The following is a 21,969-nucleotide window of genomic DNA, read 5'->3' on the forward strand; positions in this document are numbered from 1 at the left end:
TCTTGTGAACCCAGTTAAGAGTACTGTTATACAAACATGACAGGAACAAGATAGGTGCTCATCTCTTTTAATGATTGAAATCCAGTAGTAAAGGACAACTCATTACACCAGTTAACATTGTGTTACACCCTACCCTCACAATCAAAGAAGCAGTTGGACATTTAGACACATACACACTAGGTCACCGACAGACAGGAGCAAGAGGAAAGAAGAGGTTGAGGGGGAGGGGTCCAACTCATTCCTTTATCCCCCCCCTCCCACAGTGCCCTCTGAAAAACCCTCAAAGTACTGAATTCATACATCATTCATTTGAGAGAACCATGTAGCAGCTTACATACATACATACATACATACAGACAGTGGTTCTTAAGTGCCAACTTAGTTATGACCAAAATGTAAGGGCTTTCTAAGAATAATTCAACACAAAAAAAGTAACCTGTCAAACTATTATAGGACTTCTATGGTTAGACAAAATATATAGTATTGGATGCCCAGAATCTAAATTCACCTTTCACAAAAGTCAAGTATAATACAGAATGTAACATTGTCTACAGTAGATTGGGAGTGCAGAGAAAGTATACAGAACACAATGCAAATACAGACAGCACAACAAGGGGCTATGTTTGGGGGAAGAGTTTAACTGTGACAGGGCCTTAAAGAAGAGCTGTTCGTCGGGTTGCCACCATTTTGTTCGTGTTATAGGAATTGGAGTGTGTGTTTTTATTTTTACAAGTTACAGTATAGCAGGCTCTCTTAAGGTGTGCCCCGCCTGCCTCTCAAAACAGAGGTGCCTGGGACGCGCAGACCGACAGGCTAGGTTGTAGCTCTTTCAGTCTGGTTTGAATGTAAGAATCATACATGGTTTTGTTTGTGTGAATAAATACAGCTGTTTCTGGTGGGCGCGTACAGATACCCTGGAGACTGGGGGCGAACAGAGCACACCTACGTGAGGGGAACCCTGGGGTGGACTGTAGTGGGGAGATTTCCTATTGGTCGAGTCACCACCACTGGCCTATTCTTGGGGAGGAAGAAAAGGCCAGGTGTTTGTTGTGGGCTGTACAAGTCTGTCTGAGCCCTGGTGTTGGGACAGGGAGCGGTGAGCAGAGGGACAAGGAGGGCAAGACAGTGGAGGGGTGAGAAGGGCAAAGGAGGGTAGTCATAATTCAAGGAACCACAACCACACGCATGGTGTTGGTATAGCCAGAGCCTGGGCGCCAACCGGTCAGGACGATCACCACATCTCCCTCCTTGAAGAACCCTCGCTCCTTGCCTGGAAAACAAGGAGCAAAGTTGTCACCACCATACTCCTACTAGTGTCGTCACCACCATACTCCTACTAGTGTCGTCACCACCATACTCCTACTAGTGTTGTCACCACACCAGGATTTTGACTTCGATATCAGGTTTAGTATTGCGATACAATGGCAAAAAAACAAATTGTATAAAGATGATCCAAAGTCAAAGAACAGCACTTGATCCAGACAGAAACTAGTCTACTACACTGATCTGGCAAATCTCTGGGCATCTCAAGTTCAAGATTACATTTGGAATGTTTAAAATAAAAAGTCAATTTATTTGAGACAGTCATGTATGAATCAATTATAAAATCAATTTGACTTGTGAAAACAATCCAACTACATAAAACATGACCGTAGTCATTTATTTGAATAGTAGGTCTTGATAAACTGTAAATCAAGATGTAGCCTAGGCCTGCTCACTGAATGCATTGAGCTGAGCTTCTTCTGGCTGATTACAGTTTGTCACCTGGGGCTACAATCTGCTTCCCTTTGGGACTTATTTTATTGTACTGAGCAACATTTGCATAGAAGTAGTCATCTTTTTAAAAGGTGCAAGCTGTTTCTAAGACAGTCATTCATAAGGCACCTGCAGTCAGTTCGGAGAGGGAGAGACGATTAACCCAGTGAATGTTTTTGGTGACGATCAGATTTGAATTAGTATTTTTTTTATGCATATGATCAAACAAAGGTTCTAGGGAATTCTAGTGAATTGATTTTAACTTAAGCTGGAAGCTAGCAAGGAAAGTTAGTATTGGAGTGCATCTTCCCTTTCAGGATAATTCGATACATGGGCTCCGATACGTGGTAGTTTGAAACTATTCTGTGTGATTCGGTTTGATTAGAGGAACGAGTCGATGTGGTGTGATACGACACTAGCATTTGTTGCATACACATTCATTTTCCATTCCAAATTAAAATCTGCTGCTAATGGAACTCATGAGCTGAACCTGTCAGAGTTGACTCAAATGCATGCAGTGAAAAACTAAGTCTGAAACCAAGAAATTAAAGAAAAAACAGAATTTGGGAGAAGAGGTTTTATAGGCCCCCCCCCATTGAGCGTTTTAATAACCATTATAAACTAGGTGGTTCGAGCCCTGAATGCTGATTGGCTGACAGCCGTATACCAAATGTATGACAGAACAAAGGGTGCTCTAATTACATTGGAAACCAGTTTATAATAGCAATAAGGCACCTCAGGGGTTTGTGATAAATGGTCAATATACCACGGCTAAGGGCTGTTCTTATGCACAACGCACCGTGGAGTGCCTGGACACAACCCTTAGCCATAGTATATTGGCCATTACCACATCTCCCCAGGCCTTATTGTTTAACTATTTTACCAGGTATATTGACAGAACAGTGCAGAACATTTTCTCTTGTACACTAATGACATGGAAGAGTTGCAGGGGAGAGAAGTGTGCCTATTTGAAACCTAGGATTGTAGACCCCTGGTTTAGACCGTTTGGAGTGAGCTTTTATTCTGGTGAACACTAAAATACCATAAATATCCAGGAGATCATCTTACAGCTTATGAAATTATCTTTGTAATGGCTGTGGACTCTCACCCATTTCCATGGCGAAGTTGACCCTGAGGTCGACGTCCTCGGCCCAGACGTCGTGGGCAGGCTTGTTGTAGAGGACGGGGAAGATCCCGCGATACAGGTGGGCCTGGCGGGCGGTCTGGCCGTTACGGGTCACAGCAATGATGGGGGCGCGGGGCCTGTACCTGGAGATCAGGTGGGCTGACCTGCACACAAACACAGCTCAGATTCTGTCAGCCAAGGACACACCCAAGGCCTGCTGCCATTCCAATTTCAGATACTGGCAATATGGCTTGAACAAAGCCTACAGAAATCTATAAAGGGGATAGATTTCTCAAACTTTTAATTAAAATGTATTTCTGAAATATTAGGAAACTAATGATTTGATTAGTATAGGACCTACTCTTTAGTAAAATAAATTTTTGCGTAAACCTAGTGTGCATTGATGTCAATGGGAGCTATTTTGAATTACATGCCAAGTCCAAGGATGTGTCTCATTGTGAACATTAAACAAGCCACAGTTAACATTTCATCCTGTTGGTTCTGTTGGGGTTACAAAGACAGTCACTCTAGATTGTTTGACCAAAGTCCGCACATTGACAGTTAAAAATATTAGGAAAATGTCAAGGTTGAGCAGTCAAAAGGGTCGGTTGATGTGAGGGTGAACACAATTTAATGACTCCTGCAGTGTTTTGTCAATACAGCCACAGAAATCTCTACCCTGAAACTGTATGGCGCTACCAATGTAGGTGTTCCCAATAATGTTGAGGACTCTTAAAATGAATAATACACATTTTCTTCTTGTATTTATTATCTACAGATCTGTCTCTACAGAGTGGCCTCTGTCTGTACAACCCATAATACTCCCCACCCACCCTTCTACAGCTCACGTTACTGTCTCCACCCACACAGAGGGGTGACGTCTATCTGGGACCATGCAACTGTTCCCCACCAATCTAAAGTAGGGGAATAGGATGTTAAGGGTCAGAGTTGCATGTTCTGTAAGTCCCTGACCTGCTGCTGCCTGTCCCCTCTCCTCCCTGCCTTCCTCTTACCCGCCTGTCCCTCTCCTCCCTGCCTTCCTCCTCCCTGCCGCTGCCTGTCCCTCTCCTCCCTGCCGCTGCCTGTCCCTCTCCTCCCTGCCGCTGCCTGTCCCTCTCCTCCCTGCCGCTGCCTGTCCCTCTCCTCCCTGCCGCTGCCTGTCCCTCTCCTCCCTGCCGCTGCCTGTCCCTCTCCTCCCTGCCGCTGCCTGTCCCTCTTACCTGCCGGTCTTTGTGAGTACGACGAGGGCACTAGCACAGCACTTGAATGAGGACTCCACTGCGCCACAGGCCACGGCCTCAGAGGGGTCCCGGGTCAGGTGGGTGGTGCGCCGCAGCTCCTCAAACAGCTGTCTGTGAAAGGTGGCTGCCTCAGCCTCCCGAGCAATCTGAGTATGAGGGTGGGCCCGAGGCACGGGGGTTACACTCAGTCACACCACCAAGAGGCATGCCTCGCACCTGAGAGGCATGGCAAACGCTTATCCAGTCCTGGTCCAGTTCATTTGAGTTAGGTGGATGTAACAGCTGTCAAGCAGAGGCACTACCAGATATGTACCCCCATTCTTATAATGGAGTCAACTTTTAGTGTTCTCCAGTTTGTTGTGACCGTAAAGACCTGTAAACATGTGCCATGCCCTTTCATTCAGTCCCTGTCTCTCCCTACTCTGGCTTCTCACAAACCTCCTGAGTCCCCCTCCCGAACAGCTGTGCTACAGCCACCTGCCTACCTTCCAGAGTTAGTGAGCACAATGAACGCAGAGGACAAGATCTTAAAGGAGGCCTCCACAGCGCCGATGGCGATAGCCTCGGCCGGGTCGGTAGAGTGTGGTGCGGCGCGCCGCAGGTCCTCGAACACCTGCCGATGAAACATGGCTGCCTCTGCCTCGCGAGCGATCTGGCACAGGCGAGGGCAAGATGTAGCAGACGGACAGGAAGAACACCAGACAGATGGATATAAGGAAAGAGTGATAGGAGACGAGATAGAGGGAGGGTAGGAAGTTAAGGTGAAAGGAATAGGATGAGGAGATGGAGAGGAGGTAGGCAGAGAGAAAGGGCAGAAATGTAGGTTTAGTCAGAGTGCAGTTTAGTGAGACAAGAACAAAACATACATGTTAAAACACAGCCAATGGGCCACCGCAGCCAGTGCATTTAGCTATGGCGTCTAACATCACAGCATTACAAAAACACTAAACGGCTTTTATGACCCTATGCTAATTCTATAGTTAGTATCGGAATATAATTCTACATACCGCCCAAACTGACTTTGCTCATTCAAACTAGTTAGCTGTGAAGAGGTTTTATGAGATGGGCAGGTAACTATAGCCAACTGGTGTTATAACATGCACGCCTTGCAGTCACACATGAAGAGATAGTCAAACAGGAAATGAGAGGAATAAGTAACATCTTTTCAAAGTCTAATAAAAAAAAACTAAACAGAGGGAAAACATTCAAAGACCGTAAAAGAGAGGCAGAGTTAGTCTGAGCGTAACGTCAGCCTTGCGGAGGACAGTGCCATCAGTTGACAAACAATGCATTCTTAAGAGGTGAAAACATGTTAAAGAGTGAAGGACTTGGTGCTGCAGGGAACCCATAAGCAGCTGCTCAAGGACTGCTGAGTCACTCCTGCCTGCATCCAGAGAGGAGTGCAGCAGCTGAACTAGAGTCAGCTGTTAAAGGCCTGAGTAGAAGGAAATGAGGACAGCGTCAGCCACATTCTCCACCCATGTCCTACACTCTGTACTATTAAAACCAGGTGAGCAACCATTCTATGGATCATTATGAGTCAATATAATACCGGCTGAATCCAGACTGCTTTTGCTGACCCTGACAAACATCACATGACATAAAACACAAACAAATAAAAAAGTGGAAATGCGTGTTTCACTTCCATCTGCAACATGACTTCCAGTAGCCCTGACCCTGCTGTTGATAGGTCTACACAGTGTAGGTCAGGACTAGTGGTAGTCGAGGGCTGATGAGATCCAGACTGAAGGACAGTACTGGAGGCTAACTGTAGGGGGCACTGTCTCACCATGTGCTGTGTGCGGACAGCCTCCAGGGGGTAGTCTCCCTTGGCGGTCTCTCCACTCAGCATGATGCAGTCAGCTCCATCCAGCACGGCGTTGGCTACGTCACTGCCCTCAGCACGGGTGGGCCTGGGCTTCTTGATCATGCTCTCCAACATCTGTGGAAAGGACAGGGATTCACAATGTCAGGCTACCAACAGTGTAATAACATGCACAACCTTTCACATCACAACAAACTGTAGCATCACTGTGGAAATAGAAACGTCTCCCGTTATATATATATATATATATATATATATATATATATATATATAAAAAGCTGTCAACACAAGTAAACTGACCTGTGTGGCGCAGGTGATTGGCTTGCCGGCTCTGTTGCAGCGGCCAATCATCATCTTCTGGGCCAGGAACACCTTCTCTGTGGGGATCTCAATTCCCAGGTCACCACGGGCAACCATGATGCCATCACTAGCTTCCATGATTTCATCAAACCTGCACAGGGGACGGGAAACCAGATTCAGATGTAGTATTCGGATTTAACATTCCCATCGAGTTGGTGAATGTGAATTTAGTGCTGGAACAAAGATTTTGGGCACTGGCCAGTCGAGCACAATTTCTACTATCCAAGGGTCCAAAATCAGCTTGTATTTCTGTGCATTTAATGCCATCACACAGACCTGCGCACTCCCTCGTGATTCTCCAGCTTGCTGATGATCTTGATGTTCTTGCCCTTCTCTCCCAGCACCTTCCTGACAGCGTGCACGTCGGCTGCTTTACGGATGAAAGAGGCAAACACCATGTCCACTCCTTGCTCCACGCCGAAGGTCAGGTCAGAGATGTCCTTCTCAGAGACAGCAGGCAGGTCCACAGCAGCACCAGGCAGGTTCACACCCTTCTTACTGCCCAGGGTCCCTCCATTCTCAATCTCACATATCAGGTAGTCACCACCTGGGGACACACATTGGAGAGGAGACACATAACTGTTATCTCCAGGCAATAAAGAATAGGAAAGGACCATCTGCCCATCCTTTAACCACCCAAAGGTTCAGTAAGTGAGGAGATTCTAGGGCTCATAGATCCTCAAAGGAATATTCTCTAGTCTATTCAGCTCTTAAGTGGGAGCCAGACATGGACTCACCGATTTCCTTGACCTGGAGGGACACGAGTCCATCGTCGATGTAGATCTTGCTGCCCAGCTCCACCACCCTGGTGATGTTCTTGTAGTCCAGCCACAGATTGTCTTCATCACAGTTCTCCTGGTAGGCATCATCCAGGGTCAACTTGATCATGTTGCCCTTCTTCAGCTCCACCTCAGATGTGCCACTCTGACACACACAAAGGACCATGAATGAGTCTCAATAGGGACCATGTCTATGGGGGTTCAACCACTCAATGGCTCATTGAAGAGTTTGAAATTGGTCAAGAAAAATCTCTCAAGCTTGTAGTGGTCCAAGATATCTTTACCACAAGCCATTCAATATGTCATACAGATGTAGGATCTTAATTTGATCACCCAGTTACAGGAGAACTTTCCTGCAATGCAGGAAATTTAAAACTTGTTGTATATTTGAGGTTTAAAAGGCTTATGAAATGTGTAATTCCACTATACAATTTCAGGCTCGATTTTGCCTTAAGAAAAGAAGGATCAACACCTATATAAATGCCAAGTAACTATAATCCACATTTCCCATTGCTGCAGGATTTTTTTTCCTGCTGTAGCAAACTGGCTCATCCCACATCTGTACTCAATATTTAGTACAACAAAATGAGTGTAGTAAACATTTGATAGGGCCTCCAATCAGTTGATGTGTGCTGGGAACATGGTAGTTAAGTGTTGGTTGGTTCTACTCACTCCTTTGATAAGTCCAGTCCTGATCTCAGGTCCCTTTGTGTCCAGAGCGATGGCCACGGGGCGGTAGTGGATGCTGCCTGGCTCAAAGCTCTCACAGGCCTCACGCACATTCTTAATAGTCTCACAGTGGTACTGTGCAACAGAGAATATAATAAGAACAAAAATAAAACATTCTATAAGAAGGAAATCATTTATGAACAGGCTTGTACATTTAACACTAAAGCAACAACATGTCAGCCAGATATTGACATTTTATTTCAGTGACAATGTGAGAGATGGCCCAGGCATGGGGAAAACTCATGTCGGAGGGTAGAAACCTAGTGTAGGTGTAATGAGTCACGCAACTGAACATAATCAGCTGACAACATATCAGGGCAGGGCAATAAGAAGATAATGCATCATCTTATAACCAGTGGTGTAAAGTACTTTAGTATTTTTACTTAAGTAATTTTTGGCAACTTTTACTTTATTCCAAAAAAGAAAAATGTACTTTTCACTCCATACATTTTCCCTGACACCCAAAAGAACGTTACATTTTGACAGTAAAAATTGTCCTATTCACACACTTCAAGAGAACATCCCTGGTCATTCCTACCACATCTGATCTGGCAGACTCGCTAAACAAATGCTTTATTTGTAAATGATTTGAGTGTTGGAGTGTGCCCCTGGTTATCCGTCCCAAATATAGAAATAGATATAGAAATAAAAATAGAAATTGCTGCCTGGTTTGCTTAAAATAAAGAATTAGAAATATGTACTTATCAAAAGTGTATATTTCAGTGTTACTTACTTATTTTTTAAAACCAAACACTTTTATTCAAATAGTATTTTACTGGGTGACTTTTACTTGAGTCATTTTCTAACAAGGTATCTTTACTTTTACTCAAGTCTGGCAATTTAGTACTTTTTCCACACCACTGGTTATAACTACTACAAAAGGGGTCATACGCGTGAGAGAAATATGACGCAATCCAGGATGTGGTCTAGAGTCTTGACAACTGTTACCAGTAGCGCAAACATCCATCTAGCTACCCTCTGTATTAGGTACCACTGAGAACGTTCAAATGGTTTTCAATTAAGGCTAAGATGTTCTGAAGCGCAATAGAAAACATTCTCCCCGGATTTCTAGGAAGAGGTCATTTAAACTGGTCATATTTTCAGCTACAACATGCAGTACAGAGTAATTCCTTTATGTAAACAGTGAGAGTCAAGAAGGAAAATGCATTTAGCAGCGGTTGACATTAACTGTTGCCCGATTGCCCTGGGCAGGTAAACGGAACAGTAGAGCAGGTGGAAAATCTGTGTGGCTACCCGATTGGACAGGTAAAATTGATTCTACTGTTCCATTTGTTAATGTGCATTAGCGAATCGCAACAAAAAAATAAACCAAGGCCAAGCCATTATACAGTTATTTCCCCTACAATGCCGACCGCGCCCTCTAGATCACACACACGCTCCCATTAGGCCTGCGGAAATACTGCCTATAAAACATATCCATCTGATGGGATACACAAAACTGTAGACAAACTACATTCCTTTCCCCTGCATGTCTCACCGCGCCCTCTAGATCACACACACGCTCCCATTAGGCCTGCAGAAATACTGCCTATAAAACATCTGATGGGATACACAAACTACATTCCTTGCCAAATCATGAACGCTTTATCGCAAATAAATGGTCTGGTGGATTGAAGTTGGCCTGTGTTCCAACCACGTGCTGCATTTTTGTGAATAATTGGTGTGTCTATTTTCCGGTGCTATTTTGCAAACTGCTAGTGTGCCATTAAGCAATTGGTTACAACCCCCCTGTAAAGTCAGAGGCTGGTGATTTTGTTTTTCTTCACCAGCTGGATCACCAAAAAGTTAATTCCATGCCCCCACGTTGGAGTGAAAGAATTCCATTTATGGCATGTGCAAAACCAAACCATAATCTTCAGGCATGTGAAAACTGCTCCCAACTTGCTAGATGAGCAAGTGCCCATGAAAGCTTAATGTCAACCCCTGATTTATGGCTAGTCCCCATTTCAGATTAGACAACACCCTTTATCCGTTGTAAACATGTGTGGTTAACACAAAACATTCACAGACAGCATGACCTGGATATGTACAAATAGTTAAATACACTACTACAACCTGCCTGTCCACATGTACATCACAACTATACTAATGGTCTTGAGTGGCAGTGCTAGCACTACCCTTGGAGACAGCTGCCCCAATTGGCTCATGCAGCTTCTCCCCATCTGGGTAAAGTAACCTGACCTTTACCTAAGCACTTAATTGGCAGGTAGTCACATAGGGCTTAATTTCCATTCTCTCCTTCCCAGTTATTCTGCTGTTACTGTATCACCACAAAAAGCCTTGGCATCAAATTGAGCCAAGTGCACAGTGCCAAACTACACCAAGATAACTACATTCGCAGCATATGCCTTAGAGCAGCTAGTCAGACAAAGCCAGGTCATCTGAGAACTGGGTATAGTTTCAGCGAGTGGATATGTCATTTCATTAAGATATAAATAAAGACGTGGAAGTGCACTTCCTAACATTTTGATAAGCCTCCATGATACAGTAGAGGGCCAGGAGAGTGGCTCAGGCCCCCTGTCTGAGAGTAGCAGGTTAAGACAGAGGAAGAGGAAGCGTCTTTGGCCTGCTGAGTGACCTCTACTGAATAGGGAATTGAAGCAGGTGACTGACAGAGTGGGAGGAACTCCACCCGTTGCTCCAGGCCTGCACCCTGGGCAGGGTGATAAAACTACAAGATGAAGGCATAGATTAAGTATTTATATTGGCACAAGCAACCTCAGGTAAGGTTTCCACTGCGGTCTGCCTGCTCCATCGCACAGTTTAGGGCCTACCTTTGATCCTGAGCAGACAACTCCACACCGACTCTACCCTTGAACTGCACACCCTGGTTGGCACAGAGTACATCTCATATTCAAACGACATCTTCTGAAGGTAGATGATACTTTGCAAAGAAGCATGCCTGACAGACAATGACGACATTGGAGCAGGGGAGGCGGTCAAAATGGCGGCTAGAACAGACGCTTTAGCGAGTTGCGCACCAAACTTCAGAAAGATTGTGGAGAGAAATAAAACGTTTCCAGACATTCCTATTATTGTTTTTACTTGCTCAAGATATAAGAGCTTTTTCAGTGACTGGAATGATAAGTGGATCATTTATTTTTGCATGTCCATGCGAAGCCGTGACAAAAAGAGAAAGGAAGAAGCGAGCCGTTCTATTGCTAAACAACAAGAGAGGAACGTTCTTATAGACAACTGCCATAACTAAGTTTGCCCTATGGATGATCTCACGCATGTGAAGGCTGTTGAAGATGACGAGTTTCCCTCTTTATCGGTTACTCCGTGCAAACCTCCACTCTCCTTACTCATCAACTCCAGGTCTGATGCCATTGAGAAAATGGTATTCAAACACCATGGTAATCAAAGGCTGGAAAAAGATTGGAGTTTGCATGTGAAAATGAGTAGCTAAAGTTGAAAAGCGTGTGGAAAAAGGTGGAACAGAATAACATTGTCTACCATAGACATCTCACTAATCTGGAGCAATACACAAGAAGATGAATCCTGAGACTCTACGGCATGCCCGAGGTGGAGAATGAGGATGTTCAACGCAAGGCTATCCACATCTGCCAAGTAGTAACGCCTGCAGAGAAGACCGTCGATGTTACCATCGATGTTGTGCATCGCCAAGAAGAAAAAGCAAAATGATTCAAGACTAAGGGGTATCATCCTCTTCACTGCCAGATTCTACAGTGATGCTGTCTGGGAGGCGGTTCGGAAGAACGTGTTCCTTCAGAGCCACGGTCTGCGTGTCGCCAAGCATCTCAACCCGGAGGACATAGAAACAAGGAACAAGTTGTGGCCAACGATCAAGAAAGCATGAAATGCTGCCTACTACGGAGAACGAGGTTTCATCAACAGTTTGGAAATCCATATTCCTCCCTAGAACCAGGTACTGCAATCATTTATTCGTTTTTTTCTTTCTTGCATGACCAGATAGCGGCCTATTTCGATTGCAAACTCACGAAGACTGAAAGTTGTATTCTTTTTTTTCTGCATACAGTAACTGAGGCATACAGATCTGTTATGACTTATTTTACACTGTTATTGTTCTGTAGCTATTAATACTTCTTTCTAAGTGAGAACGGTCTTAAGAATGTACACACACTACCAGTCAAAAGTTGACACCTAATCATTCAAGGGTTCTTTATTTTTACTAATTTTCTACATTATAGAATAGAAGACATCAAAACTATGAAATAACACATAAGGAATCATGAAGTAACCAAAAGAAGTGTTGAACAAATCTAAATATATATTTTATATTTGAGATTCTTCAAAGTAGCCACCCTTTGCCTTGATGACAGCTTTGCACTCATATTAGAGCAGCATATGTTAGTCTAGAGATATCTTTACAGTAAAATAAGCAAAGAGAAACCAGATGCTTTTCTCATTTCTGTGGAGAACCCGTACCCATTAGGAAAGAAACGTATAATGAGCACGTACGAGTATGGTGGGCTGAATTTACTGGACTTAAATAATACTTAAGATCAATTGGATAAATCAATTCCTAAGAAGAACTTTATTTCTCATCATGTCTTCTCTACTTTTGGTGACTTTCACTTCATGTTGGTTTGTAATTATAATATTGACAGAGTTCCAGTGAAACTCTGCTTTTCATCGGCAGGTTCTCGTCAATTTCTCCACACATTATATATGGAATAAATCAGGACATAGTATAAAATAACTTAAATTGTTTTTAGAATATTGGTTCCTGAAATAATATCCTATCGGTGAGCCAACTTGTAAATGCAGAGGGTAATTCTTATCACTTTAAGATCCCTGTAACACCTCATGATTTTGCAATTCTTTTAGATGTCATTCCCTCAGGTGTTGCTTTATTATTCAGGAACGTGTCAAGACCTGACTCTCAGAACATACCTACTTATTAACCCTGTTGACTCATCAGTAACAAAGATTTTTCTTCTTACTAACTAAATTAAAGGAAGTTCCTTTCTAAATTCTTCACAATTATTATCCTGCCAACCACCATACAAAGAAGAAGAAGAAGAAAAACACTAATTCACATTGTACCTTTTGTAATGACCACCCAGAAACGGTGTTGCATTTTTTTGGCATTGTATTCATGGAATCAGTAGCTTTATAATTGAACACGTTTATGAGGATTTTACACTATTATGGAGAGATGTACTGCTTGGATTCTTTAACTACGATATAAGTTGAAACAATTATGTAATTAATTTCATAATTTTTAGACCAAATTTCATATTCAAAATCTCAATTTACATACACCACAATTCTTACAAAAATAAATGTAACTATATTTTAAGACATTTAAATACTCTACCAACAAAAAAGCTGTTAGAATAAGTGTTTATGTCCCTTAAGGTCCTTGTGTAACGTGATATTGCACCCCCTAGCCCAATTGTCCTTTGTATGTGTATATGACACACACGTGTTCCCCCATGTACTTTTGTATTGATGTTTCGTTTAAAAAAAAATAATGTCCTTGACCTAATCATCAAAACAGCCTGTGTGGGTTTGTGCTATTCAGTAGAACTGGGAATTGCTAGGGACATCGCGACACGATATCACACTACTTTGGTGTCGATATGATATGTATCGCGATTCGATACTGTGATTTTAGGACTGGATCCAGTCTGCGTAGAAGTGTGTGATCATCCTCCACTGAAAAAGTCTAGGTGTCTAGACATGCTAGGGAACCCACCTCGTGAGATCCATGGGAGAAGTTCATGCGAGCGATGTTCATCCCAGACTTGATCATCTCCTTCAGCATGTCCACAGAGCGGGAGGCTGGCCCTGTTACAACAGAGGTGGGTTGAAACATCAGCACACACACACACGTGTGATGTCATACAGTATGTATTTCACAGCATCATCCTATAGTAGAGGGCTTTTAAAATACAGATGTAAAAATATTATAGGCCTACAGACATTTGAACGCTAACATCCATTGTGTTAGGTGATATTCCGTGATACCTACTGTTGTGCAGCACGTGCCAGGTGATCTAGTTACAGTATGGAATTCACAACTAAATGTTTGCCATCTAGATACCGTATAACTATTAAGTTAATTGTCTAAAAATGTCCTAAATGCTCTCCAGTTGTGCATTTGGTTTACTAATTTAGTAGCTAGTTAGCCATCTAGCTGAAGCTGAAGATGGGATGTCAGTCCTCCAAATAGTTTAGGTCAGAGACATTGACAATACGTTTGTTAGCATTTTCTATGGGATTTTACATGTACCTGTTAGCATTGCTAACTTTCGGATTACAGAGGCTCAGTGGAGTTTGAAAATAGCAGCCCTTGTGTTCAGTGCCGGTATTACCGAATATCCCAGGATGGCACAAGGTCGGTATGAAGGTATGACAATCTAGATACCGCCCAAGCCTAGTGTGTGATAGCGTGGCCACTGACCAATAGTGCAGATGATGCCAGTGTTGCGGGCTGTGGTGGGCTCAGAGTCGATGTCCAGCAGGCACATGTGCTCCAGGAAGGTGTCGGCCATGGCAGCGCCGAGCTGCTGCGTCTGGACGAAGGCAGAGCCCATGTCTTGAGACTTTGAACCGGGCATGATGGCAGAATTTGAAGTCCTGGAGGAGGAAAGAGAGAGATGAGGTGATATGAAGGGCGTACTAAGACAGTAAGGTGCTAATGGTTCACTCAATTCAGTGTCTCCAATCTCAGGCATTATCAGGTCATGGACTGGACTGCCACATTAAAACACACATGACCATGAAACCAACTTTAGAGCCACCAGTCTAGGAATTAGCACACAACAGCTTATTGAGGCAGTGTGTGGCTTTGAAACAATTGACATCTGTGCAAATAACCGTTTGTTTGTGGAATGAGGAACCTATTCAAAAGAGGACCACATCTGAAAAAACAGGAAGTGTGATTGAAGCCCTTGCCTGCTGGTTCTCATGCTGCACAATAGACAAAGACATGGGCCTAGATACGATTGATCTATAACATAGCCTGGGCTACAGAAACATGTCAAGGTTATTCCTAGCCAGTAACATTCTTTCATTGAGGAGCACATTGAGCTGTTTGCACATTGTGTTCTCCCCCTCCTCTGAGTTCTCCATGGCAACCGCAGCCCTGACTGGCAGTGCTTTCATTATTTCCTCCTAGCCCGGGACAGATCACTTTCAACATGGCTCAATACAGAGCTGTTGAAAACAAGCGGACATTTCGATGAGGACTGCATCAAACCCAATATGAAGTAACCTAGCACCATAAAGTTATTTTGCTCAAGACTCTTCCCTTTTCTAGCGTGTGTCTTAACAGTATTACACAACAGGCTCTTTGTACAGGTACTATATGTCAAGCCAAATTCTCAGTGGCTTTAGGGCAGGCAAAAAAATAAATAAAAAGTCAATATGGTAGCTCTGTGCAAGATGGAGCATCTCATTGAGAGTGCAGAGTCCCGAGTCAACTCTGCTTCAGGGGCTGTTGCCATGGTTACATAACCAAGGAATGTGGCAATAGATAGCCTACATACCACAGACGGCAGGTATGACGAGGGGGATCACTGGAGGGCTGCCCTAGACAAGTCAGGGTTACCAACCTGGACTAGCCTAAACACTAACCAGTGGAGAGTTTAATTTAACCCAGTCTAAATCATACAGTGACAATCACATGAACAGAGAACACACTCACTGATTGCTTCTTCAAGGTGGAGCTTCTAGGAAATACTAAGCTTTCTAATAGGTTACATCTGTTAGTCTACCTTGTTGCAGTGAACAGTTTCACTAGTCTGGCAGACCTCTAAGACACTACTTAAAAACAGATGAGAATCTGCAGAATGCATAGGGACAGAGAGAGCATGTCATCCTCCTCAGTAGCCCCATTTACTGCAAAGCACAATCGTATCACATACCTCCCCTCAAAATTACCAGGCTAGTTTGAATTAGCCGAGGCTAAATTTGTTTGGCTAATGTTAGCCAATGTTGTATTCTGCATCACAAAACCATGAGAAAACAAATGATCAGTCATGGAGATAAAAGCTCTGAAAACAAGCTCTGAAGGAAAAATACTGGAGTTCTGGTACAGCCTGCAAAAGTGATATTGTCAAAAATAAATATCCTGATATGCAACTGTAGCGATCAGTTAAGAACACATTCTTATTTTCAATGACGGCCTAGGAACGGTGGGTTAACTGCCTTGTTCAGGGGCAGAACGACAGATTTTCACCTTGTCAGTTCAGGGATTCAATCTTGCAACCGTACAGTTAACTAGTCCAACGCTCTAACCATTGCACTCCACGAGGAGCCTGCCTGTTACGCGAATGGAGTAGAAGCCAAGGTAAGTTGCTAGCTAGCATTAAACTTATCTTATAAAAAAACAATCATAATCACTAGTTATGACTACTAATCCAGTTTGGCAGGCAATATTAACCAGGTGAAATTGTCATTTGTCTTGCGTTCATTGCACGCAGAGTCAGGGTATATGCAACAGTTTGGGCTGCCTGGCTCATTGCGAAACAATTTGCCAGAATTGTACGTAATTATGACATAACATTGAAGGTTGTGCAATGTAACAAGAATATTTAGACTTAGGGATGCCACCAGTTAGATAAAATACCGAACGGTTCCGTATTTCACTGAAGTAAACGTTTTGTTTTCGAAATTAGTTTCCGGATTCGACCATATTAATGACCAAAGGCTCGTTCGTATTTCTGTGTGTTATTATGTTATAATTAAGTCTGATTTGATAGAGCAGTCTGACTGAGCAGCAGCAGGCCCGTAATCATTCATTCAAACAGCACTTTTGTGCGTTTTGCCAGCAGCTCTTCGCAAGCAAAGCGCTGTTTATGACTTCAAGCCTATCAGCTTAATGGCTGTTGTAACCAATGTGAAATGGCTCGCTAGTTAGCTGGGAGTGCGCTAATACCGTTTCAAACATCACTCGCTTTTAGATTTGGAGTAGTTTGCCGCAGCTTTTGTGGAGCGCTGCTTCGAGTGTGGCTGTTGTCTATGTGTTCCTGGTTCGAGCCCAGGTAGGGGCGAGGAGAGGGACGGAAGCTATACTGTTACACTGGCAATACTATAGTCACTATAAGAACATCCAATAGTCAAAGGTATATGAAATACAAATGGTAGAGAGAGAAATAGTCCTGTAAATACTATATTAACTACAACCTAAAACCTCTTACCTTGGAATATTGAAGTCTCATGTTAAAAGGAACCACCAACTTTCATATGTTCTCATGTTCTGAGCAAGGAACTTAAACGTTAGCTTTTTTACATGGCACATATTGCATATTGGCACATATTACTTTCTTCTCCAACACTTTGTTTTTGCATTATTTAAACCAAATTGAACATGTTTCATTATTTATTTGAGGCAAAATGTATTTATATTACGTTAAGTGTTCAGTATTGTTGTAATTGTCATTATTAATTGTCATTATTACTTTTTTGGTCCTCCAATAAATCGGTATCAGCGTTGAAAAATCATAATCGGTCGACCTCTAGTTCTGACATGACCCAGCCTGCTATGCTTTCGCAGGAAACCCTTCCTACCCTGTGACTAACACATAACACACAACTGGGCTGATGATGGCTCGCCAAAAGATGCTCTACAGTACAAGGCCATGCCAGGCCAGTCTGATCCACCCTTTATCACTGAGACATTATACATAAGCCTGTGACAAAGATGTAAAGAATGTTAGGGCTGACCTGGGGCCAGTGACATACACCAGTAATAAAACTAAGTGACCCAGATGCATATCTAACTTTAGAGCTGCCCTGTTGCTATCAATCCTCCCCAATCCCTTGCAACACCACCACTTCTCACTGGAACAGAATATGCTTCCTCGCTCTCCATGCACTCCCTCTGCCTACGTACTGCCCCCTCTGCCTACGTACTGCCCCCTCTGCCTACGTACTGCCCCCTCTGCCTACGTACTGCCCCCTCTGCCTACGTACTGCCCCTCTCTGCCTACGTACTGCCCCCTCTGCCTACGTACTGCCCCCTCCCCTCACTTTCACACATGCATGCACACACTGTGCGATGTCTCCACTGCGCATTGGCAGCATAGCCAGAGGTTGCCTTACAGGAGTGACATCACATGACATCCTAGGAGCAGCCATGACGACCCTGACGTAGCCAATAATTCTACACTGGCGACCTCAGAAGCCTAACTCTCTCCCCCTGCGCTACATTGATTCAGTCTCATCATCCAGCAATGTGGCATTACATACCAGTAAACCTTTCTGTTCCTCCTGGGGACGTACAAGAACGTAGCTGCTACCGACCTCCTGAAGATCCCCAGGCTGTGTGACCCCCGGTCCCCACAGAGCGCAGCAGGAACAGCAGCAGAGCTAACCGGACAAGCAGGAACTCCCGGTAGAGTGACTCGCTTGTCTACGCACAGCTCAGGAATAAATCCCATTCTCTTCAGCAAGGATAACGTGCTGCAGTACACACAGTTCAGGCTGCGTGCCCTGATACTGCGGCTATACATGAGACCTTCAAACCTGCCGTTTACCACAGCCATGTTATGCTGGCAGCACTAGGTCATATTACCCCTAGGGCTCTAAAAATGGTGGATGTGTATTCTAATAATAACACATGGTAAGCCTGTGTAGAAGACAAAAACGCTAGCCTGGGATTAGTGCATTTCATGCTGCCATTGGGTGGCAGTAGTCATACATCACTGGGTGGGTGACACATTTGCATTCTGTGCTGCATTGCATTACACAGCAGATAGTATCCATGTTCTGCTGCGCTGCAGCCTAGCGTTACTCAGCACCTGTAGCCACTATGCTAGTCTCACATTGCCAGACATAGCCAAGAGCAGGAGGCAAGACTACCACTATGTATGGCAGACTGCATGAAGGTGACACTAGCTGCAGCAGGACTACTGCAGCAAAACAAATTCAGTCAGTGTAGGCCTACACCCCTCAACACTGCAGCAGGTTAAGGACAGTTCAAAGAGGAGCCATGGCTAGATTTCTTCTTAGTCAACTCTCAATTGCAGTTGAGTAGGAGACCAGAAATATGCTGTGCAGAATAGTGAGTCATAGGTGGGGTTTTCAACCTGGGCATTCTGAGTTCTTATTTCACCTCATTGAGAACAAACTTCAGAGGAAGAGGTGCCTAGTCATTCTCCCTGTGCACCGTTAGGGGCTATAGCATGATATTTGAAACTGGAAAGTTACAGCAGGAAATGACTAAAAGTGACACAATACTGGGAGTATTTTAGACATTTACTGTGGGGCCTGCAGCGTACGTGCTTTCAGCCCAGTACTCCGGGTATGCAGATTGCCAGATAGGGCACTGACGTATGCATTATAAGCTAGGCCTCACACCCCTAAAAGAAGCACTATGTTGGGACATACCATAGTATAGCCACTCCTGTCCCCACTGATAACACATGATTCCTAACCTACTGAGAAGTGATTCTATGCCCTAGCATCCCAAAATAGAAGTTGGCTCCCTCAAGCGACCTGGCTGATGCGGTGTAAAGTATAGGGCCAGGGTGGCTTGTATTTCCTCCTACACTCACACAGGGCTCTGGGCCAGAAGAATCTGTTACATAACAATGGCTGAGCATCTCAGGAACAGTCCTAACCAGACGTAGGAGGAGCACTAAACCTTAATTTGAAGCCTAAATTAGTTCTGAGACTGACTAACCACACACATTTCTGATATGAAATTTGCAAATTGTTCAAGTCTAGACAGGTTTCATAAAAAACAAAAACAAAATTAATCTGAGGGCCTACATGACCATTTGATTTGGGAGGTGGGAAAAATGGAAGAACTGATCGAGGTCAGGGTTTGATGCAGGCTAGCTGATAGAAAGAGCTACAGTATTGATGTATGACTAGTCAATAAACAGGCACTGTAGAAGAGGGTTCTAGAAGGTTGCACCGACTCCCCCCTCCTCCCAGTGTCAACAAAGCCAATCCATTCAGACATAGTTAGGGCCATATAAAAGTGTTTTTTTGCTGTCCACTTTCACGGATTTTATAGGGCCCTAGAGTTTGACAGGTCAGCGAGGCCACATTACTGCTTGTTGTAGACTTACTTCCAACAAAAGGACAACAGACCACTGAATGTCAGTGTGAATAACAGCTTTGTTCAGGGGGCCGGGAGGACCGCACATATCTGAACATTGTTATTAAAAAGCAATCGATTCAGTAAATTGGTAACATGAGAATGGTCAGTCATTAGTTTGCAGTACAATGCATCCACTGATGCGCCACAGCGCACGTCTCCATTTCTGCGTCACATTTTCACGAATTTAAGATATCGCGAAGAGAAACTAGCCAATGGAATTCCAAGTTCATCGGGCAACCACACCCACCAGGCGAGACTAGTAAAATACGAGCGCGTTAGTTTTTTCTCTTCGCTTTAAAATACATGTTTTAGACTGATACCATGTTAGTTCATGACAAATAACTCCACTCATAAAAATAGTTGTTAACCTGTATAAATAGTTAGCTGGAGAAAACTGCATCACACCGAGTTAGTCACTGACAAACGACAACATTCTTTGTAGGACTACAACACCACATGGTTTGTAAATTTAAACGGTTTATGATGGTTCAAAGTGTAAACTACTGTTACCTCTTACTAGGTAGCTAGACAGTTATCTTTTGGAATCCATCCTTTGCCTGGACTACGCCACTAAAAAAAACAGCTGGCAACACAGAATATGATAACGTCAATGGAATACAATTGTAATTTGGTGACAGCAGTACAGTAAAACAAACCTACATCATGTCATTAGCTAGCTACAACTCTTGTGATGATACTCACCTTCTATCGATGAACAACTGCTAGACTGACGTAGTTCTCTTACACCCAGAAGCTCAAGGTGATCTCCTATACTAAAGCGGAACTATTTTTGTTCGATGCATCACGTATCCATCCGCGATAAATAAGTCGCTATTACAAGTATATAATGAATTCAATCGAAAGATATGGTTTCAATAATTCATACATATTTAGAATGTATTTATATATGATTTATGATGTATTCTTTTGAGAAAAAAACACCCGCTTAACTAGGGCTTGGAACTATAAGCCATGGGGAAGTTTACATAAAGGAACATAATGAAAGTGCGGTGATGCGATACCGCTGATGCCCAATCAGGAACGAGAAGCATCTCTGAAGCATGGGGCCGACATGTGACTCAGGGATGCGGTACAATTTCTTGAACATCTCATCGGAATGGGTACCATAGGGCATTATATTCAAACACCTGCATTTCAGTTACACTATGCTCAATCTCACTGTATAGTCAATAGTTGCATAAATGTATACCCATCATGGTGGTTGGAGATGTGAAAATCCCAGGAAAGACACACCTAAAATTGCACGTACATCCTCGAAGCCGCAGTGTCTCATGGGATGCCCATGACTGAAAGGTTATATTATTGTGTTAAGTAACAAATGTGTCAGAAAATGATCGTGTCTCACGCGCTCAAACAAATCAGTACTTTAATCCTTTCCAATCTCCACTCATCTCACCCAAACACATAGTATCTGATGATGATAACGATATTTTACATAATTGTAGTTACCATCACCATACTACTGATCATGCAAGGCAGTTCCACAACATTTCACTTTAACAGTTAACTTTTTAATTTAGAGAATTCAGAGGGGTCTGTCATCAGCACAAGTATAACCACAGTTAGGAGACAGTATCTTTGGTCTACTGTAACAGTTGAGGATGAGATAATTTATAATCAACAGCTCCCTCTAGTGTTCATTATCAAGAAAAGATTAGCTGAGGCTTAGCTTGCTGTGGCTAAACTACAATTGAATATTCATTCCCCCAGCACAAACCTTTGATGGTTTCCCTCTAACCTTTTCTCTTACTTTTATATCATGCAATATATTTTGGGTAAAGGAGTTATATAAACAAAAAACCTTTCACTCAATCTGACTTGTTGTATTCCTACTCAACTCAAGCTCTCATCACAGATGGGAGTGAGACTACAAGTCCTTCCTAACCCTCATCAAGCCAAGTTAGAGGAAAATTCCTACCTGTTGTCACTGGCGAAGTGTTCTGTGTAGGGATTGTCTACATGTCATCATGTACACCATTCAGTTATGGAATGTAACCCCTCCCTCTCTGTCCGCTCCTACGGTAGTCCTCACCTGATCTCAACGGTAACATTGCTGCAGCTGCTGC

The 21,969-nt window shown here is 43.4% G+C and overlaps 1 protein-coding gene across 9 annotated transcripts; it reads right to left on the reverse strand.

Annotated features, from left to right (window-relative positions):
* Nucleotides 1–53: 53 nt before the first annotated feature.
* LOC110526352 (pyruvate kinase PKM) lies at nucleotides 54–20,614 on the reverse strand. 9 transcript variants are annotated; one of them, XR_016496809.1, is made up of 12 exons: nucleotides 20,585–20,614; nucleotides 20,393–20,465; nucleotides 14,231–14,406; nucleotides 13,523–13,614; nucleotides 7,759–7,890; nucleotides 7,045–7,231; nucleotides 6,584–6,854; nucleotides 6,248–6,398; nucleotides 5,912–6,064; nucleotides 4,102–4,774; nucleotides 2,864–3,045; nucleotides 54–1,270 (listed from the first exon to the last, which is right to left on the reverse strand). XR_016496809.1 is itself a non-coding variant. In XM_090238563.1 (12 exons), exons 3-12 carry the CDS (start codon nucleotides 14,385–14,387, stop codon nucleotides 1,164–1,166), a joined length of 1,599 nt encoding a protein of 532 aa, XP_090094689.1. In that variant the 5' UTR covers nucleotides 14,388–14,406; nucleotides 20,393–20,465; nucleotides 20,585–20,614; the 3' UTR covers nucleotides 54–1,163. The 9 variants fall into 9 exon arrangements, 6 of the variants coding, with proteins under 6 accessions (XP_090094689.1, XP_021462925.1, XP_090094688.1 ...); XM_090238563.1 differs by having other exon boundaries at nucleotides 4,102–4,268; XM_021607250.3 differs by having other exon boundaries at nucleotides 4,608–4,774.
* Between the last annotated feature and the right edge of the window lie 1,355 nt (nucleotides 20,615–21,969).

Source organism: Oncorhynchus mykiss, chromosome 6 (assembly GCF_057628025.1).
Source record: "Oncorhynchus mykiss isolate SJ-2025 chromosome 6, ASM5762802v1, whole genome shotgun sequence".
Taxonomy (NCBI): domain Eukaryota; kingdom Metazoa; phylum Chordata; class Actinopteri; order Salmoniformes; family Salmonidae; genus Oncorhynchus; species Oncorhynchus mykiss.

What these genes read in the sequence shown, in the direction of transcription:
- LOC110526352 (XM_021607249.3), bottom strand. Translation starts at nt 18,317, where the DNA reads ATGGCTGTGGTAAACGGCAGGTTTGAAGGTCTCATGTATAGCCGCAGT. An exon ending in AATCACGAGGGAGTGCGCAG is followed by an intron (nt 6,399 to 6,583) that starts GTCTGTGTGATG and finishes TCCCCTGTGCAG; the next exon opens with GTTTGATGAAATCATGGAAG. An exon ending in CTGTCCGCACACAGCACATG is followed by an intron (nt 4,269 to 5,911) that starts GTGAGACAGTGC and finishes CCTCATACTCAG; the next exon opens with ATTGCTCGGGAGGCTGAGGC.